The sequence below is a fragment of the Phlebotomus argentipes genome, unplaced genomic scaffold (assembly GCF_947086385.1).
Source record: "Phlebotomus argentipes unplaced genomic scaffold, Phlebotomus argentipes genome assembly contig_17, whole genome shotgun sequence".
NCBI classification, from domain to species: domain Eukaryota; kingdom Metazoa; phylum Arthropoda; class Insecta; order Diptera; family Psychodidae; genus Phlebotomus; species Phlebotomus argentipes.
The window spans coordinates 740105-756605 of NW_026776166.1; the positions used below are offsets into that span (position 1 = coordinate 740105).

Genomic DNA, 16501 nt, shown 5'->3' on the forward strand with positions numbered 1-16501 from the left:
TTTGTTCACTCGTGGGATGCCTATTGAAAATTACTAAAGTATTGTTGCAAATTTATTGCATGAATGCCATGCATGAAAACAGAGGTGATGAAGGCTTTAGGCTGCGTTTTATCACGGAACACTCGCAATAAAAATGTAGATAAGCAAACGCTATGCTTTTCTCAATTTATTTTGCAAAAATCATCGACATTTTGAACAACAAAAAGCGCTGGGTTTCGCAACAGGGTTGCTTTCAAAATCCTTAAACGCAGCTTAACCTGAGCCAAGTCAAGCTGAGATGATATATTTTTATCGGTTTCAGAATCAAAGGTCATGTATCTGCTCAGATACGACATTTCGTATGCGAAATCGATGAAATACTGAGATCTTACCAAGCGAAGGCGCAATCTTTGACTCTAATATCGAATGATCTTGAGGGGAAAACATCAAAGTTCCGTGTGCAACCAATTTATATCTGCTTATATGAAATTTTGTAATTAAAATGAACCAATAAACGTTTCGACTGATTTTTTTTTAATTATGCAAAATTCACTGAAATATTCAGTGATGCGAAAGTGAGTGAAGTTCAATGAAACAGAATCCATGATGGCGAACGATGGAAATGACGAAATGAATTATGTATATGAACATTTCAATTATTGCAAATGATGATGAATTTGCAGGGCAAAAAGGATTGTCAGTGACTTCCATTTGGCGTGATTCGGTTATTGACTTGGCGTGGATTAATAGTCCGGCTCCGTTTGGGGAGTTGCGCTTCCTCGTTCTTTTTCCTTTTTCCTTTTTTAATGGAGAGCACAGAAGGAGAAAAAAATAGACACGGCGAAGGCATAAAAGTAAAATACACATTCCAAATATTTACGGTGGCGTGAAGAAATAAATTGGTGCCTTCAAAGTTTTGCGGCTTTGGGGCGGGCACTGGAGGTGTGGCTGAATGGAAATGGGATTGAAATTGAAATTACCTTGCCGTCGGATTTCTTGTAAGCCTCATATATTTTCCACACCAATTCCGGTCCAGCTGCTGCTGTTTGTCGGCCAATTTCGAAATATTGCGATATGGGATTGCTGTCGATTGGATTCTGTGGAGCAGCTGTGCCACTTTTGAACTTTGAGAACATCGTCGCTGCAGGCATATTATCACAACTGTTTTCTCAAACACTGATCCTTCCGGCCAGCCACTTGACCCCCACGTAGCGCCCTCGCCCGCCACGATCACACACTATTTCCACAGCACATCCTCTTGCGCCATCATCAAATTCAATTCTCCACGGCAGACGATGCACTCGAGAGCGCCTTTGCACGATGAAAACACAAACACGCCGCAATTGCACCGGCGAATGTCGTGTAATTTTAATTAATTTAATACTAAGAGGCAAAGAGAGAGAGAGCAAAATACCCTTCTTCACAATGGCGAACGATATATTAATTTACAATGTGAGCAGACATTTCATATTTCGTCGCACGGCTGGCAAAATCAACAGCAATCCAATTATAGCGACTCCCCAGGTATAATGAAGGAGTGCTTTGCCATCGTTTTGTCCTCTCTTCCCATCACAGTTCTCGTTTCAAAAGCCCAGAGAGAAAGACAGACAGAGACATTGAGGGAAAGGGTGGAAAAATGTATCTGTTTTCCTGATAATTCTCATTGGAAAGAAATTTCTCAGTCTTTCTTATGCAATTTTCTGCAATCACAATTACTGAGCTTTCCTGGAAGTTTTCCATTTTTCTGAACCCTGTCACAAAGGGGTTTTTTTTACATTTTCCTGTCACTTTTGTAGACTGTCACAATATTTGCTCACTTTCATGGCTTATCTTCAACGATATCACTGGAAGCTTAACCCTTTAGTGTCAATTGGGTCTTATTTGTCCCATAGAAAGAACATTTTTCCACTCATAATTCCAAAGCTCTGTCATTTGTAAGTGAATCACTTGCTCGGTATACCTGAATAGGCAAATAAAGCTCTCAGTTTAATTGAGAAATCAAGAGCACAACGCAACCCTTCGACATGCTACTTTGTGGCACTTTGCAGAGCAAAGGTGAAGAAACCTGTGCGGAGCCAAAGCCCCCATCCGGGAGCTTCTCCCAGTCATTTCCATGAATTTTAATTAATCAACCCTCGGGAGTGTACGGCATCCTCCCTTTATGCTGGGTGTATGCAATTGGAGCATTTCGGATGAGAGGGTGGATGAATTGACATTAAGAGTGATGAATTCCATTCCCTGAATGCCATCGCATTTGTGGGCGCGCAATTCATTTGAGAGATTTAATCACCACTGCAAGAATCCACACACGCAATTTCGGTTGGGTTTTGTGGGGGTGTTTTTTTTTCATTTTTTATTCAATGCCAGGCAAATCACCAGCAGACACCTCTTCTGCGTGCCCGGGAGGCTTTTCCGCTGGCGCGGGAGTGGAAAATCAATTTGCTTCGGAAGCTCGTTTCGCCAATTTACATCTCTATTATCGCTCATAATGAATTCCAATAGCGAGAATACTTCGGCGGAGCGATTTTTGATTATTGAAAATGATCGTTTTATTTATGAGGCACCTCCGTCGCGATGCCGCGAAGAACGTGGTGAAATAAATTTTATATTGGATTATAATCTATTGCCCGGGAAGGATTATATTGTGTGCCGCCTGCCGAAGGTGTGCAGGCATTCTCATGGGGAGATAAAGGACCTCTTTCGGCGGAAATGTGCGCCCTTAATTTTTTATCACATCCCCACTCAATTGAAAGGTTGCGAGCGCTCGTGGTGTGAGTGGATGAAAGCATGTGTAAAATTGCCACTCACACGAGACAAGTGATTAAAGCTACAGTGCCTTAAAGTCTCTCCAAGGACTTGACTTTTCTTTCTCAAGCCCCGTGAATAATTAACTGCGGAAGCTTAGCGAGTTGGAGAGCTTTTTAGCGAGAAGACTCTCGAGCGTGCGGAGGGAGAAAAAAAAAATTACGCCAAAAATGGTGGAAAATTTTGTGGAAGATGAAAGTTCGTCTGAGATGGATTTTTCCACCTGAAAAGGCTGGGGGAGCAAAAGAGTCTTCCAGAAAGTCCTGGAATTTATGAATACAAAATGAAGCACAACTGACACGCGAAGTGACTCTGCTTTTGTGCTCGGAGGTGAAAGACGAAACTTTTTTGGCTCTCATGCCATCATTATCCAAATTCACAGTTAATGTCTTCACGAGATACTGAGAAGAACAAATTAATGGCGTTCGATTAAGAGTGATGGAAGATTCAGAGGTAGTTGAAAACGAGCGCGATAAACTTCAAATGTCGCTCAAGAAAGTTCTCTATTGGCTGAATTAGGCCACACCCACGCCTTTTCTCCGCCTACTTTACAAATTCTTGGAAATCATTTGAAAAAAAAAACCTTCCTAATTTATTTTCTCCCTCTAAAGTAAAAAGAAAACTAACTGTAAACCTTTCTAAAGTACGTCAGAATCCCACTTTGCACAGGCTTGAGCACGGAAAGTGTCTCTCTTCAGTGCCAAAACGTTTTTTGGTATTTTCCTTTAGGGAAATCTCCTATGCCAAGAGCATCACGTGAAGTTTTGGGCCTTCCGCGAAGGGGCGGGGTGGCGCTCAATATAAAATTTCATCGGAGTGAAAGCCAACACTTTGGGCTGGGGCCATGTTTGCGAGAGGAAAATTAAGAAGAGGCAGATGACGAGATAACAAAGTCCGTCGTTTAAGCTTTCGCTAATCTTTCAATCGCTTTTTGCAAATATTATTCCTCTGGCCGCCCCTCGGCCGGTCCTGGGCGCAGCTTAGACAAATAATTGATTGAATTGTTTAGGCGGGTGGTTGCCCGTGACGTTGAAGGAAGTTTTAATGAAATTACTCCGCGCATTTCGCGAGCCCGAAGCATGCAAAGTGGAAGAGACCAAAAGTGTCTGAACAGACAATTTTTCTTACACAAGAAAAACACCCTGATTTCTGGCACACACACACACACACGCATCGCGCCCAGGCAATTCTGTGAAATATTGAATTTCTCCCACTCGCCCAAAAACTAGGGAGTTTTTGGAGCATTTGAGGAAAAATATCACCATTGTTGGAGTGAAAATTGAATTGTGCGCCACTTTGTGGGAAATGAATTGAGGGGGCAACAAGTCAAATCTCTCAGGAGTCAGGAATACACACCCCACTTGTGGAATTTTTATCACCCCCGCAGCTCGGAATACCTCAAATTGTGAGCCCCATCGACCCTCTCGGGACATTGAAAAAGAGTCACAAATGGCTTTCCTGCGTGGATCAGGTGAAGAATTTCGATATTGCTGATTGTGTGGCGCTGAAATTTTGTGACGAGGGAGGTTTTTCCTTGATAAATTCGTGAATTTTGATGGTTGAAATATGGTGCGAGGGTGGGAAAAAGGAATTTGATTTCCGAAAAAATAACGATATATACAGTTTTGACAATAATTCTTTCAGGTTTTACACTTTCAAATGGAATTTCAATCTCTCAATCTTCTTTTCGCGCTAAACAGAATTATTCTCTTATTTTTCAATTATGCGAACTGTTTGTCTAAGAAACTTTAGTAGAAGCCTGAAGGGTTGTAAAAGTTTTAAAATCTCGTCAAAGAAGCCAAAATCATTTTCTCAGCAAATTTTTCATACTCTTCATTACATAGTTTTCATCTTTTCGAAAGACTTATTTTCCAACTTTCCACTGAGAATACTTTATAAAGTGATTTATTGTGCTGTATTTCATCTTTCTAATTCGTTTTTCATAAAATATTCAGAAAAATAATTAATATATTCTATCGACACCTCACTTTGAGCCACTAAACAAATTTCCATCATCTTGAAGGAATGAAGAGAATTAAAATCGCGAAAGCGAGTGTCTAATATTGCAATTTGCTGTCGTTTCGATTGGGATGAAAAGACATTTAAATCCAAATGGAAAAAAGGGATAGTTGCTTCCCTGTTGGTTGTAACCTTGACTAATTTTTTACACTTAGGCTCGGCAAGCTTTGACAGAGCTTTAAAGTCACAAATCTCTCTGGAAAAATGAAATCTCGAATGCCTTTCCAGAGACAGAGGATATCGATTATCCCTTCTGCTCGTGTGGGCACAACAAAAGGGTTGAAAGAATGATTAAAATTAGTTTAGAGAGTCCGTCATGAAAAATCACTTTGGCAATCCTCTGGCGAAGGGACGAAGCCACTTTCTTCAGGTAGTTTTGCGGAGTATCACGGTTAATTTAATTTGCAGTGAATCAAAACAGATTTCGACACTCGCCCAAAAGAGTAATCAATTACGTGGCGAATGGTGGGTAATTAAATGGATGGACTCTTCACGGAACTCTTGAAATTCCACGCACTGTCTGGGGGTGCTTTTGCTCTCTCTCTCCTTGGGGACTGTCTCTGGGCTCCCGGATTCACCTTGACACAGAATATTGCCACACACTCTTGCTGCCGCGTACCTGTTGCAGACCCAGTGACGCTTCGACTGGAAATGCGTCTGCGAGCGAGCTTTCGCTGCTGCTTTTCCCTCAGTGTGAGAGAAAGAGAGCTTCTGGGCTGGAGAGTCTCTTCTTTGGCTAAGGTCGGAGCGCGGAGATGCGTGCGAGCGACTGGAGACCGTGCAGCAGACTGAACATCAACAGCGTGCCGCGAGGGAGCTTTTGGGGCTGTACTAAACTAAAGCATCTCCGAGCGGCCCCTGGATTCTGTGGTGGGGTTCTCTGTTCCCGTCTCACGTCAGAAGCACCCCCGCGGCGCCTCTGCGCGGCAGCCAGAGCGAGACGGACTGCCGGCCGTGGAGCAACAGGAACTTTTCCCCATGAGCCACCCTCGCGGGAGGATCGGGAGTGGAATGACATTGAAATGAGCTCTGTGACAGGCTTGTCTGCGGGGTGGCGCCCACCTCAGCGCCCATCCAGGTGGACGAATATAATACAAGATGTATATCCTAATTGAGGATTTTATTGGGCCATAAGCCGATCACATGGGAAAGTTCGTCATTTCGCCCGGAAACTTTTGCATTTGTACGAGGATTTTCACTATACAGAGCACAAAGTGCAGACGCCACAACATTAGAGAAAAGTCTACACAAAAGAATTCCTCTTTGTCAATCCGCACCGTGGGCAACAGTGTGAAATTGATATCATCCCCGGGGCGGCTTGTGTGACATTTTCCTCGTTGGAAATAATGCAAAATCTCTGGGGAAATGTAAATATTACATGGAAAATTCACCACCCTCAATAGCGTGGACTGATAGAAACATTATATTTTCGCATAAATTAGGCTTCAAAATGCCACGAGAGACAAAGTTGTGGTCTGTTTCTCAAAATAGCATCATCCATCCACGTTCTTTGTCGTATTCTCTCCGTGTGTCCCCAAAGTTCTGCCGCGAAGGGTGAGGTTCAGTGCCGCCCCCGAAAAGGCAACCATATTTACGGGGAGGAAAGTAATAAATTCTCTTCGTATGCAAAATCCACACACACACACACACCCACACATTAATAACAATAATAATGAATGTAAATAATAAAATCTGATGGCGAAAAATCCTGTGACTCCCATGAGAATGTGCCACAGGCACAACATATGGGCGCCAGAGGAGCCCAGATAGGGCTAAAGCTCCATGTAAGCTGAGCTTTTCCATAATGCGGTGAGCAGCGAGAGATTAAGTTCGCTGCGCGTCCGCCGTGGAGTATTGATTAAAGTCCTGGCAACAATATCAGGTGTTTCTGATGCAGATTACGCTGTGAAAAGCTCTGCAGGAACTTTGATAGGCTCACGAAATGCATAGGGAAACAGTTTGACAGTTTTCACTTCATGTTTCGGAGGGGATTTGCGATAAATGACAAAACTACTGTCGATGCAAAAAGGTTAAGAATTTAACAGTAATAACAATTGCACAATAATTCAACTTAGCAATCGACCATCGTTTTTCTGAGTGAATGGTTCACTTTCTTCACCGCACTGCCGGCCAGCGAGTATTTAAGCTGTCCGGCAACCAGTGCAAACCATCCAGTCATCCAAGTGCCTTCGAGCAGTCAACAGGAAAAGAAGAAAAGTCAGTTCTCCAGACGCAGAATGAAGTTCCTCATCGTGTTCGCTCTCTTCATTGCCGCCGGCATTGTCGCTGAAGCCTGGACGCCGATCAGCCACACGATGCGCCACGACGACTTCCATCCCATCAAGGAAGACTGGGTAAGTCAGTTTCCCGCATCCCTGTGAGGGCGAGTCTAAGGGCTTCTCTCCGCAGCACATTCCCAGCTACGAGTACAAGTACGGCGTGAAGGACCCCAAGACAGGCGACCACAAGGAGGCCTGGGAGCACCGCCACCACGACGAGGTGAAGGGCGGCTACTGGCTGCACGACGCCGACGGCACGAAGCGCATCGTGGAGTACACGTCCGACCCCAAGACCGGCTTCCACGCCATCGTCAAGACCGAGGGCCACGCCGAGCATCCGCTGCACTACGGCATTGGCGGAGGCGCCGGCGGCGGAAACTAAAGCCTTCCGGACTCGTCAGGACTCGTGATCGACTGCAGACAACAATCCACCTCTTCGGAAAACCTCCCTAAATTATCAGCAATGTGATTCTCCAATTGAGAAACGGAAAATATACAAGCAATTTGTGATTCACGCAATTTCTCGTTGCATTCAAGATTTTCTGTGCTTCAATGATGAGTTTTCATTTACTCCTTTCTCTAGTAAATCTGGGACACACTTATGATTAAAAATGTTATGAGAAATCACTTTGAATAGTTGCTTTCCAACCTTTTGAAAATGATCCCAAGTTTGCCTGCGGATGCTCTTGATGAAGCAATTCGCCACTGAATACTATGAATAGCAAAAGGCATCGAGCTAATCCCAAAATGGCTGAAGCGTGATTAAGGTCAACCTTTCGCCTCGGGTTTAGGCGCAACCCATCTACACACGGCCATAGACAGATTGTGTGTCCTGAGGACAAAATTAAAAGGGCGAGAGTGAGAGGCGAATGGAAATGATTAGGTGGCGCATAATTTATGAAATGGCCAATGATTTTTCATTTTGCTGATGAATAATTGAATTCTTCTCCAGAATACACGGGAAGCTTGCGTGAGCGTTTGACTTTCGGGAGGCGATTTGGTTGGGAGGTCTGGTTTAAATAACAGAATTTAAAATTCAATCGAACCGCGCCCTTCAGCCTGCGGCCCTTTTTGTGTGCTTTTGCACGTGAAATTGATTCAGAACTTGGGCAGGAATATTGATAACGAATTCAGAACGGAAGCCCATCCGACAAATCATGTTTCTCTTTTTCTTTTATCGCGGGAATTCATCGAAAGTTTTTGGCGCGGGTCTGAGGGAGTAAAAAAAAATCGACTGGGAAATCAGACGGAGAGAATTTTCATAAATATGCACAGAACCATTTTTCCTTTTGCATTTTGTTGTGTGTGTATGATGGAGGAGCGAAAGCTTGTCAAAATGTATGAATTTGTATTCAAAATGCTGTACAAATAATCGCAGGTCTTTCACAAGAGTTTCTTTGTCGACGGCACAGAGTTGTGGCAAAAATAACACAGCTCACGCGTTGTCATTCGCGGATTGAGAGCGACGTGTGTGTGTGTGTGTTCAGGGGAGGAAATTGAACATCCTATCGTGATTGTTATTGAATAAAAACGCGGGACGCAGAAGAACGTTCGTTATCAAAGCGTCGAAGAGTTCGCGGAAAACTTCAAAAGAATCGTCAGTGCGTTAATACAAGTGGAGCAAAAACGCTACAATTACTGATTATTTGGCATTCATCTCACACACGAGCGTTATTTTTCACAGTCAGACGAGAACAACTTCCTGCCTTGGCTCGAGGACATGCGACAGCCGAAGAACAATTCATCTTTCTCGGAAATAAGACAACTCCGCATTATAATGCGCTATCGCGATGGAAAAAGAGGAGCTTTACTTATGCAAATTTAAATGTTCCACCTTTCACTTTCGCCCCCTTCACTGCTGTGGCCAATCGGCGGGGGTGGGCGCAGAGGATTAGTGGGTGGAAAAAGTGCGAAGAAATGCGAGAAACTTTCACGCTATCACTTTCCGCCCATCTTTGCGTCTCCATTCCCGTGACGGAGCGCCAAAATGTCCCTCAACAGCCCCCGCGAATTCTTTTCACCTCGAGAGTCCGTTGGATATAAATTATTCAAGGGTGTCCCTTTGTTTTCCAATTCGCGCCGCCCCTCAATTGGGTGACACAAACGCAATGCTGCGTGATAATTGTGCAGATAAGGCCGGCGAAAGAATCAAATTCAATTTCCATGATTAAAAGAAAACACCGAGAATGAGTGGAATTAATTGAGGCGCAATTTTTATGGCCATAAAGTTGCGAAATATAATTTTCTCCATGGAAAATGCCTTTGATGTTAATTCGCGAGCAAAAAAGGAGAGGAAATGCTTGTCAAATTGGGTTTATCAACGGAAAAACGGGATTGAAATTCTTCCTGAATAATTGAGTCATGTTTATTTTTAATTTCAATCTGTCAATAGCTTGGGGAATGCTGTAAATTGAGGTGAATTACTATAAACGCGTATTTGCGCCCCGCGCTCTCCTATTGACTTCCCTATGAACTCAGCAGTTCATCAGATAGAGAATTAATGAGGCGAGTAAAAATGGTTGAAGCCCCAGAATTTCCTCGGGAGGCCCATAAAATTATTCCCCCCATAATTCTGGCGACCCGTGTTTGTGCTTGTGACTCAGCGAAATCGCGCGCCATCAACAGGTTTTTCATGTGCACGAAGTCAATAAATCGAGGGACTCTCGGCTCCTGGAAATTCCCCGCCGAAGGCTCGAGAAAGTGCGGGAAAATGCGTCGAGCTGCCACTTAATTGTCAAGGTGTTCTGGGGGATTGAGGGACCCTGAACTGCGGGGATGCGTGGTTGGGTTGCTGGGGCGACGAGCTCCAGAAAGTGGGAGCGCCGGGCTTGAAGGGCGCTGGGGAGGTTCGCTTTGCGCAATGATGCATTGGAGTCTCTGACGAGCGCGCCTCCCACACGGCAATGACCAAATAACCTATTTTCCAGCCGTTGAAAGAGGTCAGGGCCTCGTCAGGGACTCCTCACGCGTCACCGTCTCCGATGCCCGTTGGCATGGCGTCGCAGGTGAGCCCGGGCGCGTGGGCGCTGGAGTATCTGGCGCGGAGTCTCTTCCCATAATTAACTCTCGCGCGCTGAATTGTTTTCCCTCGCCTAAATCGCACTCAAAACACCCTCTTCGGCGCACTTCCCACCCAAAATTGCCACTTGACGCTCCATTTGGGAGCTTCCGAAAGCTCGCGCCTCAACAAGTTGCGCCAAATAGTCTATTGAAATTTGTCCTTCATTCATGTATTTCCGCACGGCGAAAATGCCACAAATGAGCGTGTATATTGGAGCGCCAATGTACAAGAATTCCAACATGCAACGTCACATTTGCTCGCTGGCAAAATTGTCCAATTAATGGCTCAACTCGCGATGTGCGTGTGGATTGTGTTAAAATGAAAAACAAATAATTTGTTGATATGGGCGGAATGAAATATTCATGTCTCGGTCGACAGCTGGGTGGATCAATAAGTCAATTGAGTAGGAATATTTTCCACCCCCGCGCTTTATTGTCAATAAACCCGTGCTTCTGAGCTTTCACTCCATGCAATATGGCATTTTCCCACTTATTTCCCACACTGTTGTGTCTTCCTTCCAGCGATGCGACAATTTAAGCTCTGGAAATCCAATATTTTCCTTTGACTCCCGCAGAAACCCAACGCGAAAATGGCGGTGACCCAAAAGCGTTAGAGCTGAAATGGCACGAATTGAGGGACTACTTATAGAGATTAACTTAATTCTCGCAATTTCGGTGTTCTTTCCGCCCAACAAATAGCCAAAGACCCCCCAAAGAGCAACAACACGTGAGTATTTATAACCCAGCGTTTGAATATGAAGATTCATCGCTCTAGAATGTATTTTAAAAATTCAAATGCTTTCGAATCCCAGCGAGTCTTATTCAAAAGACAGCCACTGTAGACATTTTCAGCACGTAAACGGAAAGCTTGGTCATAGTTTGGTCAGTGCTTTGAAAGCTTTGTAATCCACTTTGTACCAGAGTGCAAATGAAAGTTTTCACTGTCTTCACTCCCTCCATTCCCCACTTCGCTGGAAATTTATGGAGTAATTAATGAAAATAACTTTGCTGTGCTTGTGGTTGAAGCGCTCCTTCATGTTCTCTTGTTTGCGGAATTTCTCACATCGCTTAATTGGGTTGATCACTACTTTTCGGCATGATTTTTTCTCCCACAATTGCGACACTCCAGATCCATTTCACGACGGCTAATTGGCAGGACAGAGACTCCAAAACTTGTATAAAAGTCTAAACATCGCGAGGTGATAATTGAATTGTGTCATGATGATTTTCCCCATAAATATTCATGAAAAATATTCTTGCCAGCAATTGAATTTGTGCGATGCGCCTTTTCCTTTGCCACATTTCTGCCCCCTGAGAATTATAATTTAAATTTAAATGAATAATTAAGTGGATTCGCGTGTGTTTTCCAGAAAACTTTGCTGTCTATTTATCAATTATGGCGAACTCAATCACGGGAATTGTTCTAATTTATTCCTATATAATTATCTCTCGGAGGAGTAATATTCAAATTGCCAACGCTCAGTGTGGATTTTCTGCGAAATGTCACTCAGTGGGAAAATGATTTTGTGGGTGTTTGCATTTTTCCACCCACTGACCACATTGTTATGCCACGGCGGCTCTCAATCAATTACTGCAAAGTGACCGCGGTCGTGCGAACAATGATGGGCGCTGACCACCTGTCGAATACCGAGTCCTAATTGAATTCTCCCATGGATTTATGGCGCAGCTTCCAGCCCAAACTCCACTCTCATTTGGCACTTGTGCCGTCGAGGTGGAAGAATGCGTAGCAAATGACGTATTTGAGCTATGTCGCATGCAAATTCCATGTACAACTTAATCTCGGCGAGGCGTGAAACGTTTCGCTCGTACGTGAGACATTTCGCCGTGCTTTTCCACGGGTGAAAATGGTGCGCCACCGCTTTGACATGCAAATGAGCAGCCTAGACTCCAGCAGAAGCGCGCCAGGTGACATGAGTCCCCATGAGAGCTAATGAAGATATTGATTTGTGGTATTCGACAGAAGGATTATCGGTGTTTCCAGGACATGTGATGGAATAATTCAATTGGCGTACTTTCCGCGCCAAATGCGATAAATTGAACACCTTCACATCATTTCAGCGCTCGGAACACATTAAATCACACCCCAATTTAATTTTGCAATTAATCCTGCGACGTGAATTTTATGGAGCCCAACATTTAATGGTTGACATTCTCCGCACACTTTTCACGCTCCTCGGGAAATTCAACTCTCTCTCGCTCTCTCTCTGCTTTTTTTCACGACATATAAATCATCTTCCAGGGAAATATTAATAACACACACTCTCATTCACCTTGACTGCGTGTATTTTCAGAGGGTGAAATGTCAAGATGAGAGCGAGAGAAGAGGTATTAATTTGGAGAAATGCGGAGCAGTGAATGAGAATTGAGCACAATGCGAATCACGGGTGGAGAGAGGCAATATGAAACACTTGAGGAATTCATTACATTTGCTTCCTATCACATCATAATAATTTCATTTTGTCATGAGCGACTACAATTGTGGAAAATGGGGAAATAAATTAAACTCCGAGAGACAATATCCTGCAAACCACATTATTATTTGTGGTCTATTCTATACATTTTATTGCTGAGCGACGGTGGTGAAAAACCTAGGAAATAAATATTGACGCCACAGAGTTGAGATTCGCACTTGTTCACCTGCAAAATCTAGATGAATTCCTGCTTTTTTCAAAGGCTTTTTTTGAAAAATTTGTGAATTTTCAACTTGAAATCTTGATATTTTGGTTTGTGTCTCGAATATACAAAATATTGTAATCTCAATCTGGAAAGATGCCAAAAATCAGCGTCATTAGTCGCTTTTCAAACTCAGAAACTCTTGATAAGCAATTGTCTACTCAGAATCTTGCCAATGAGCATCAAGTAGTACTTATTATTATCTTCTGTTCTTTCAACCTTCAACTCCAGCTTGAAGGTCGCCCGATGGAAAATCACATTGAAAGAGAGGTAAAGAAGCGTGGAACAGTTCTGCAATGTTGCTCCACCCCTGGGAAATTTCGCATTGTTATTAAGGCGACATTGAAAGCGAGCGAGTGATTCAGTGCTGCTGATAAAGGCTATTTTCTCCGGGAGGCTCAGGTTGAAAATGTCTGTTTCGGCGCTTTTCTCGCCCAGAGACAAAATAATTAGCCGCCACGCGGACGCAAAGAAGAGCCCCTAATGAACTTGAGTGGCGTAAATTTCCAAATGGACCCCTCAAGGCGCCAAAATCCCAGAAGTGGGACGCGAGATTGTCAAGAAGTTGCCCTGCCGATTCGCATCTTCCAGTGATTTTAATTCAGGCGGGCGAGGATAAACACCCACTCCTCGAGTCGAGGGGATTTCGAGGCATTTGATTGCTTTCCCACTTGGCCCTCCGCAAATACACCTCGCGGTGGATGTTATTGCAGAATTATACGGCCCATGGCGGCTGTGGGGGGGCGAATAATTGAAAAATTACGTGCTTTTACGCGCCGATTTGGGGTATTTGGAAATCCGTGCGTGAATATGAATAATAAATTCATCGATATCCAATGAATTAGGCAAATGGACGGTCATTTCTTCCACGAGCGCCCTCGAGTGATTTCACCGCATGACACATGAGGTCGCCTCTAATTGGGGGACTCCTCGGGGCGATTTATGACCAGAGAGACTCCGCACGTGTGAGGAGAGGAAGGGAATTTCTCCAACGCAGTGCAATTTCCGAATGGCACTGACATGCTTTTGTTGGGCGAGTGCCATTAGGGGAAAATTTGCACAACAGCAATTTCATTGTGGCTTTCCATAAGCACAGACCACAAATTTTCCCGGGCACAGCGCTGAAGCTCGCCTGGAACTAAATGAATTTGCCACGACATCGGAGGTTGAAGAGCGCCGCGCAAGAGGCTGAAGGGAAACTTCCGCCGTCAGTTCCATGGGAAGTAACACCAATTATTCCCCAAATTCACTACCCAGCAATCCGCCGCATCGTCGGTGTGAAAGGGTGAAGAAGTTATTGCATATGGGAATGGAAAATGTTATGCAAAGCAGCGAAAATTGATGATCCATAAAATAGGTGAAGAGGCGGCAATTACACAAAACAAGTGAAAATAATAATGCGATGCAATAAATTGTTTTAATTGCCACAATAAACTGATCATGAGATCAATTTAAATCAAACAATTACCAATATTTTGTTATTATACCACAAATATTTCACCACAGCAGAAATTTAATATAATTGAGCCCAGTGGGGAAATAGAAAATTTAATACAATTTTATTCTAGTTTCTCTTTATGATTGGATGCAATGTTTTAATTAAATTGGTACAAATTAGAATGTACATTCTGAGCATAGTTAAATTTGAACTAGTTGTATGGAATTGGCGTGCTTCCGCACGAATGACTATAAAAGCCTGGAGAAGCCGAACGAACGACATCCAGTCATCCAAGTGCCTTCGAGTAGTCAACAGGAAAAGAAGAAAAGTCAGTTCTCCAGACGCAGAATGAAGTTCCTCATCGTGTTCGCTCTCTTCATTGCCGCCGGCATTGTCGCTGAAGCCTGGACGCCGATCAGCCACACGATGCGCCACGACGACTTCCATCCCATCAAGGAAGACTGGGTAAGTCAGTTTCCCGCATCCCTGTGAGGGCGAGTCTAAGGGCTTCTCTCCGCAGCACATTCCCAGCTACGAGTACAAGTACGGCGTGAAGGACCCCAAGACAGGCGACCACAAGGAGGCCTGGGAGCACCGCCACCACGACGAGGTGAAGGGCGGCTACTGGCTGCACGACGCCGACGGCACGAAGCGCATCGTGGAGTACACGTCCGACCCCAAGACCGGCTTCCACGCCATCGTCAAGACCGAGGGCCACGCCGAGCATCCGCTGCACTACGGCATCGGCGGCGGCGCCGGCGGCGGATACTAAATCCTTCCGGACTCGTCAGGACTCGTGATCGACAGCAGACAACAAACCACCTCTCCGGAAAACCTCCTTAAATTATCAGCAATGTAATTCTCCAATTGAGAAACGGAAAATATACAAGCAATTTGTAACGCAAACAATATTTTTCAATTTTTCCCAATTCTTTCATGGTAATATTGTAGCTTTGCTTGAAATACACAGTGAGTTCTATAATAATGGAAGCTTGTACAATAAAGCACAAAAATTGCTCAGAATTTTGTATTAATTTTTATGATAAATAATTTATTTATTCAAACAGCTTCATTTATTCATAGGATTTTCCATATTTCGTTTAAACCAATGAAAATATGTCAAAAAATTCACATAATTCATAGATCTATTGAATGACTCTGTCAAACATTCGATAGCAGATCTTAATAACCAAATGATTACAAAGTTGAATCGAAAGCCGAATTAATTATCAGAATTAGCAGATAAACATAACATACAATATACATAAAATGAATTACAACTTTAGGTATTATCGAAGATATAATTTGGCATTTTTAAAATGCACCTCTTATCATGAATTCAAATTTAATCAGGGACAAAAGTGTACTAAAAAAAAACAAATAATGTTTATAAAACAATGTAGGAAGTTGAAACCAAAAACAACAAGTTAACCAACAACAATTTCTACCTGCAAATAATTTATTGCGCTCATTCGATAGATATACGGAAATTGATGGAAAAGTCAGACAAGAAATTGAACCTTGAAGTGCCATTCATGTTCTAGTAATTGAAAAATATTGTTTGCGTTACAAATTGCTTGTATATTTTCCGTTTCTCAATTGGAGAATCACATTGCTGATAATTTAAGGAGGTTTTCCGGAGAGGTGGATTGTTGTCTGCTGTCGATCACGAGTCCTGACGAGTCCGGAAGGATTTAGTTTCCGCCGCCGGCGCCTCCGCCAATGCCGTAGTGCAGCGGATGCTCGGCGTGGCCCTCGGTCTTGACGATGGCGTGGAAGCCGGTCTTGGGGTCGGACGTGTACTCCACGATGCGCTTCGTGCCGTCGGCGTCGTGCAGCCAGTAGCCGCCCTTCACCTCGTCGTGGTGGCGGTGCTCCCAGGCCTCCTTGTGGTCGCCTGTCTTGGGGTCCTTCACGCCGTACTTGTACTCGTAGCTGGGAATGTGCTGCGGAGAGAAGCCCTTAGACTCGCCCTCACAGGGATGCGGGAAACTGACTTACCCAGTCTTCCTTGATGGGATGGAAGTCGTCGTGGCGCATCGTGTGGCTGATCGGCGTCCAGGCTTCAGCGACAATGCCGGCGGCAATGAAGAGAGCGAACACGATGAGGAACTTCATTCTGCGTCTGGAGAACTGACTTTTCTTCTTTTCCTGTTGACTGCTCGAAGGCACTTGGATGACTGGATGATTTCCACTGGTTGCCGGACAGCTTAAATACTCGCTGGCC

The 16501-nt window shown here is 44.0% G+C and overlaps 2 protein-coding genes across 2 annotated transcripts in view; one reads left to right on the top strand and one right to left on the bottom strand.

Annotated features, from left to right (window-relative positions):
* The window catches only part of LOC132256779 (SCY1-like protein 2), a 42901-nt gene extending 37365 nt beyond the window's left edge, over positions 1–5536 (bottom strand). Inside the window, exons 1-2 of the mRNA XM_059753327.1 lie at positions 5382–5536; positions 960–1290 (exon numbers count right to left, since the gene is read on the bottom strand). Coding sequence (XP_059609310.1) covers positions 960–1130 — 171 coding nt within the window. The 5' untranslated portion in view covers positions 1131–1290; positions 5382–5536. The remainder of the gene's footprint in view (positions 1–959; positions 1291–5381) is intronic.
* Positions 5537–7030: 1494 nt separating this feature from the next.
* Positions 7031–7464, top strand: LOC132256780 (larval cuticle protein A2B-like). The gene is made up of 2 exons (XM_059753328.1): positions 7031–7157; positions 7213–7464. Exons 1-2 carry the CDS (start codon positions 7041–7043, stop codon positions 7462–7464), a joined length of 369 nt encoding a protein of 122 aa, XP_059609311.1. The 5' UTR covers positions 7031–7040.
* Positions 7465–16501: the final 9037 nt, after the last annotated feature.

Excerpts from the sequence above, each read along its gene's own strand:
- LOC132256780 (XM_059753328.1), top strand. The coding sequence starts at position 7,041 with ATGAAGTTCCTCATCGTGTTCGCTCTCTTCATTGCCGCCGGCATTGTC. Across the intron at positions 7,158-7,212 it reads ATCCCATCAAGGAAGACTGG|CACATTCCCAGCTACGAGTA; the intron begins GTAAGTCAGTTT and ends TTCTCTCCGCAG.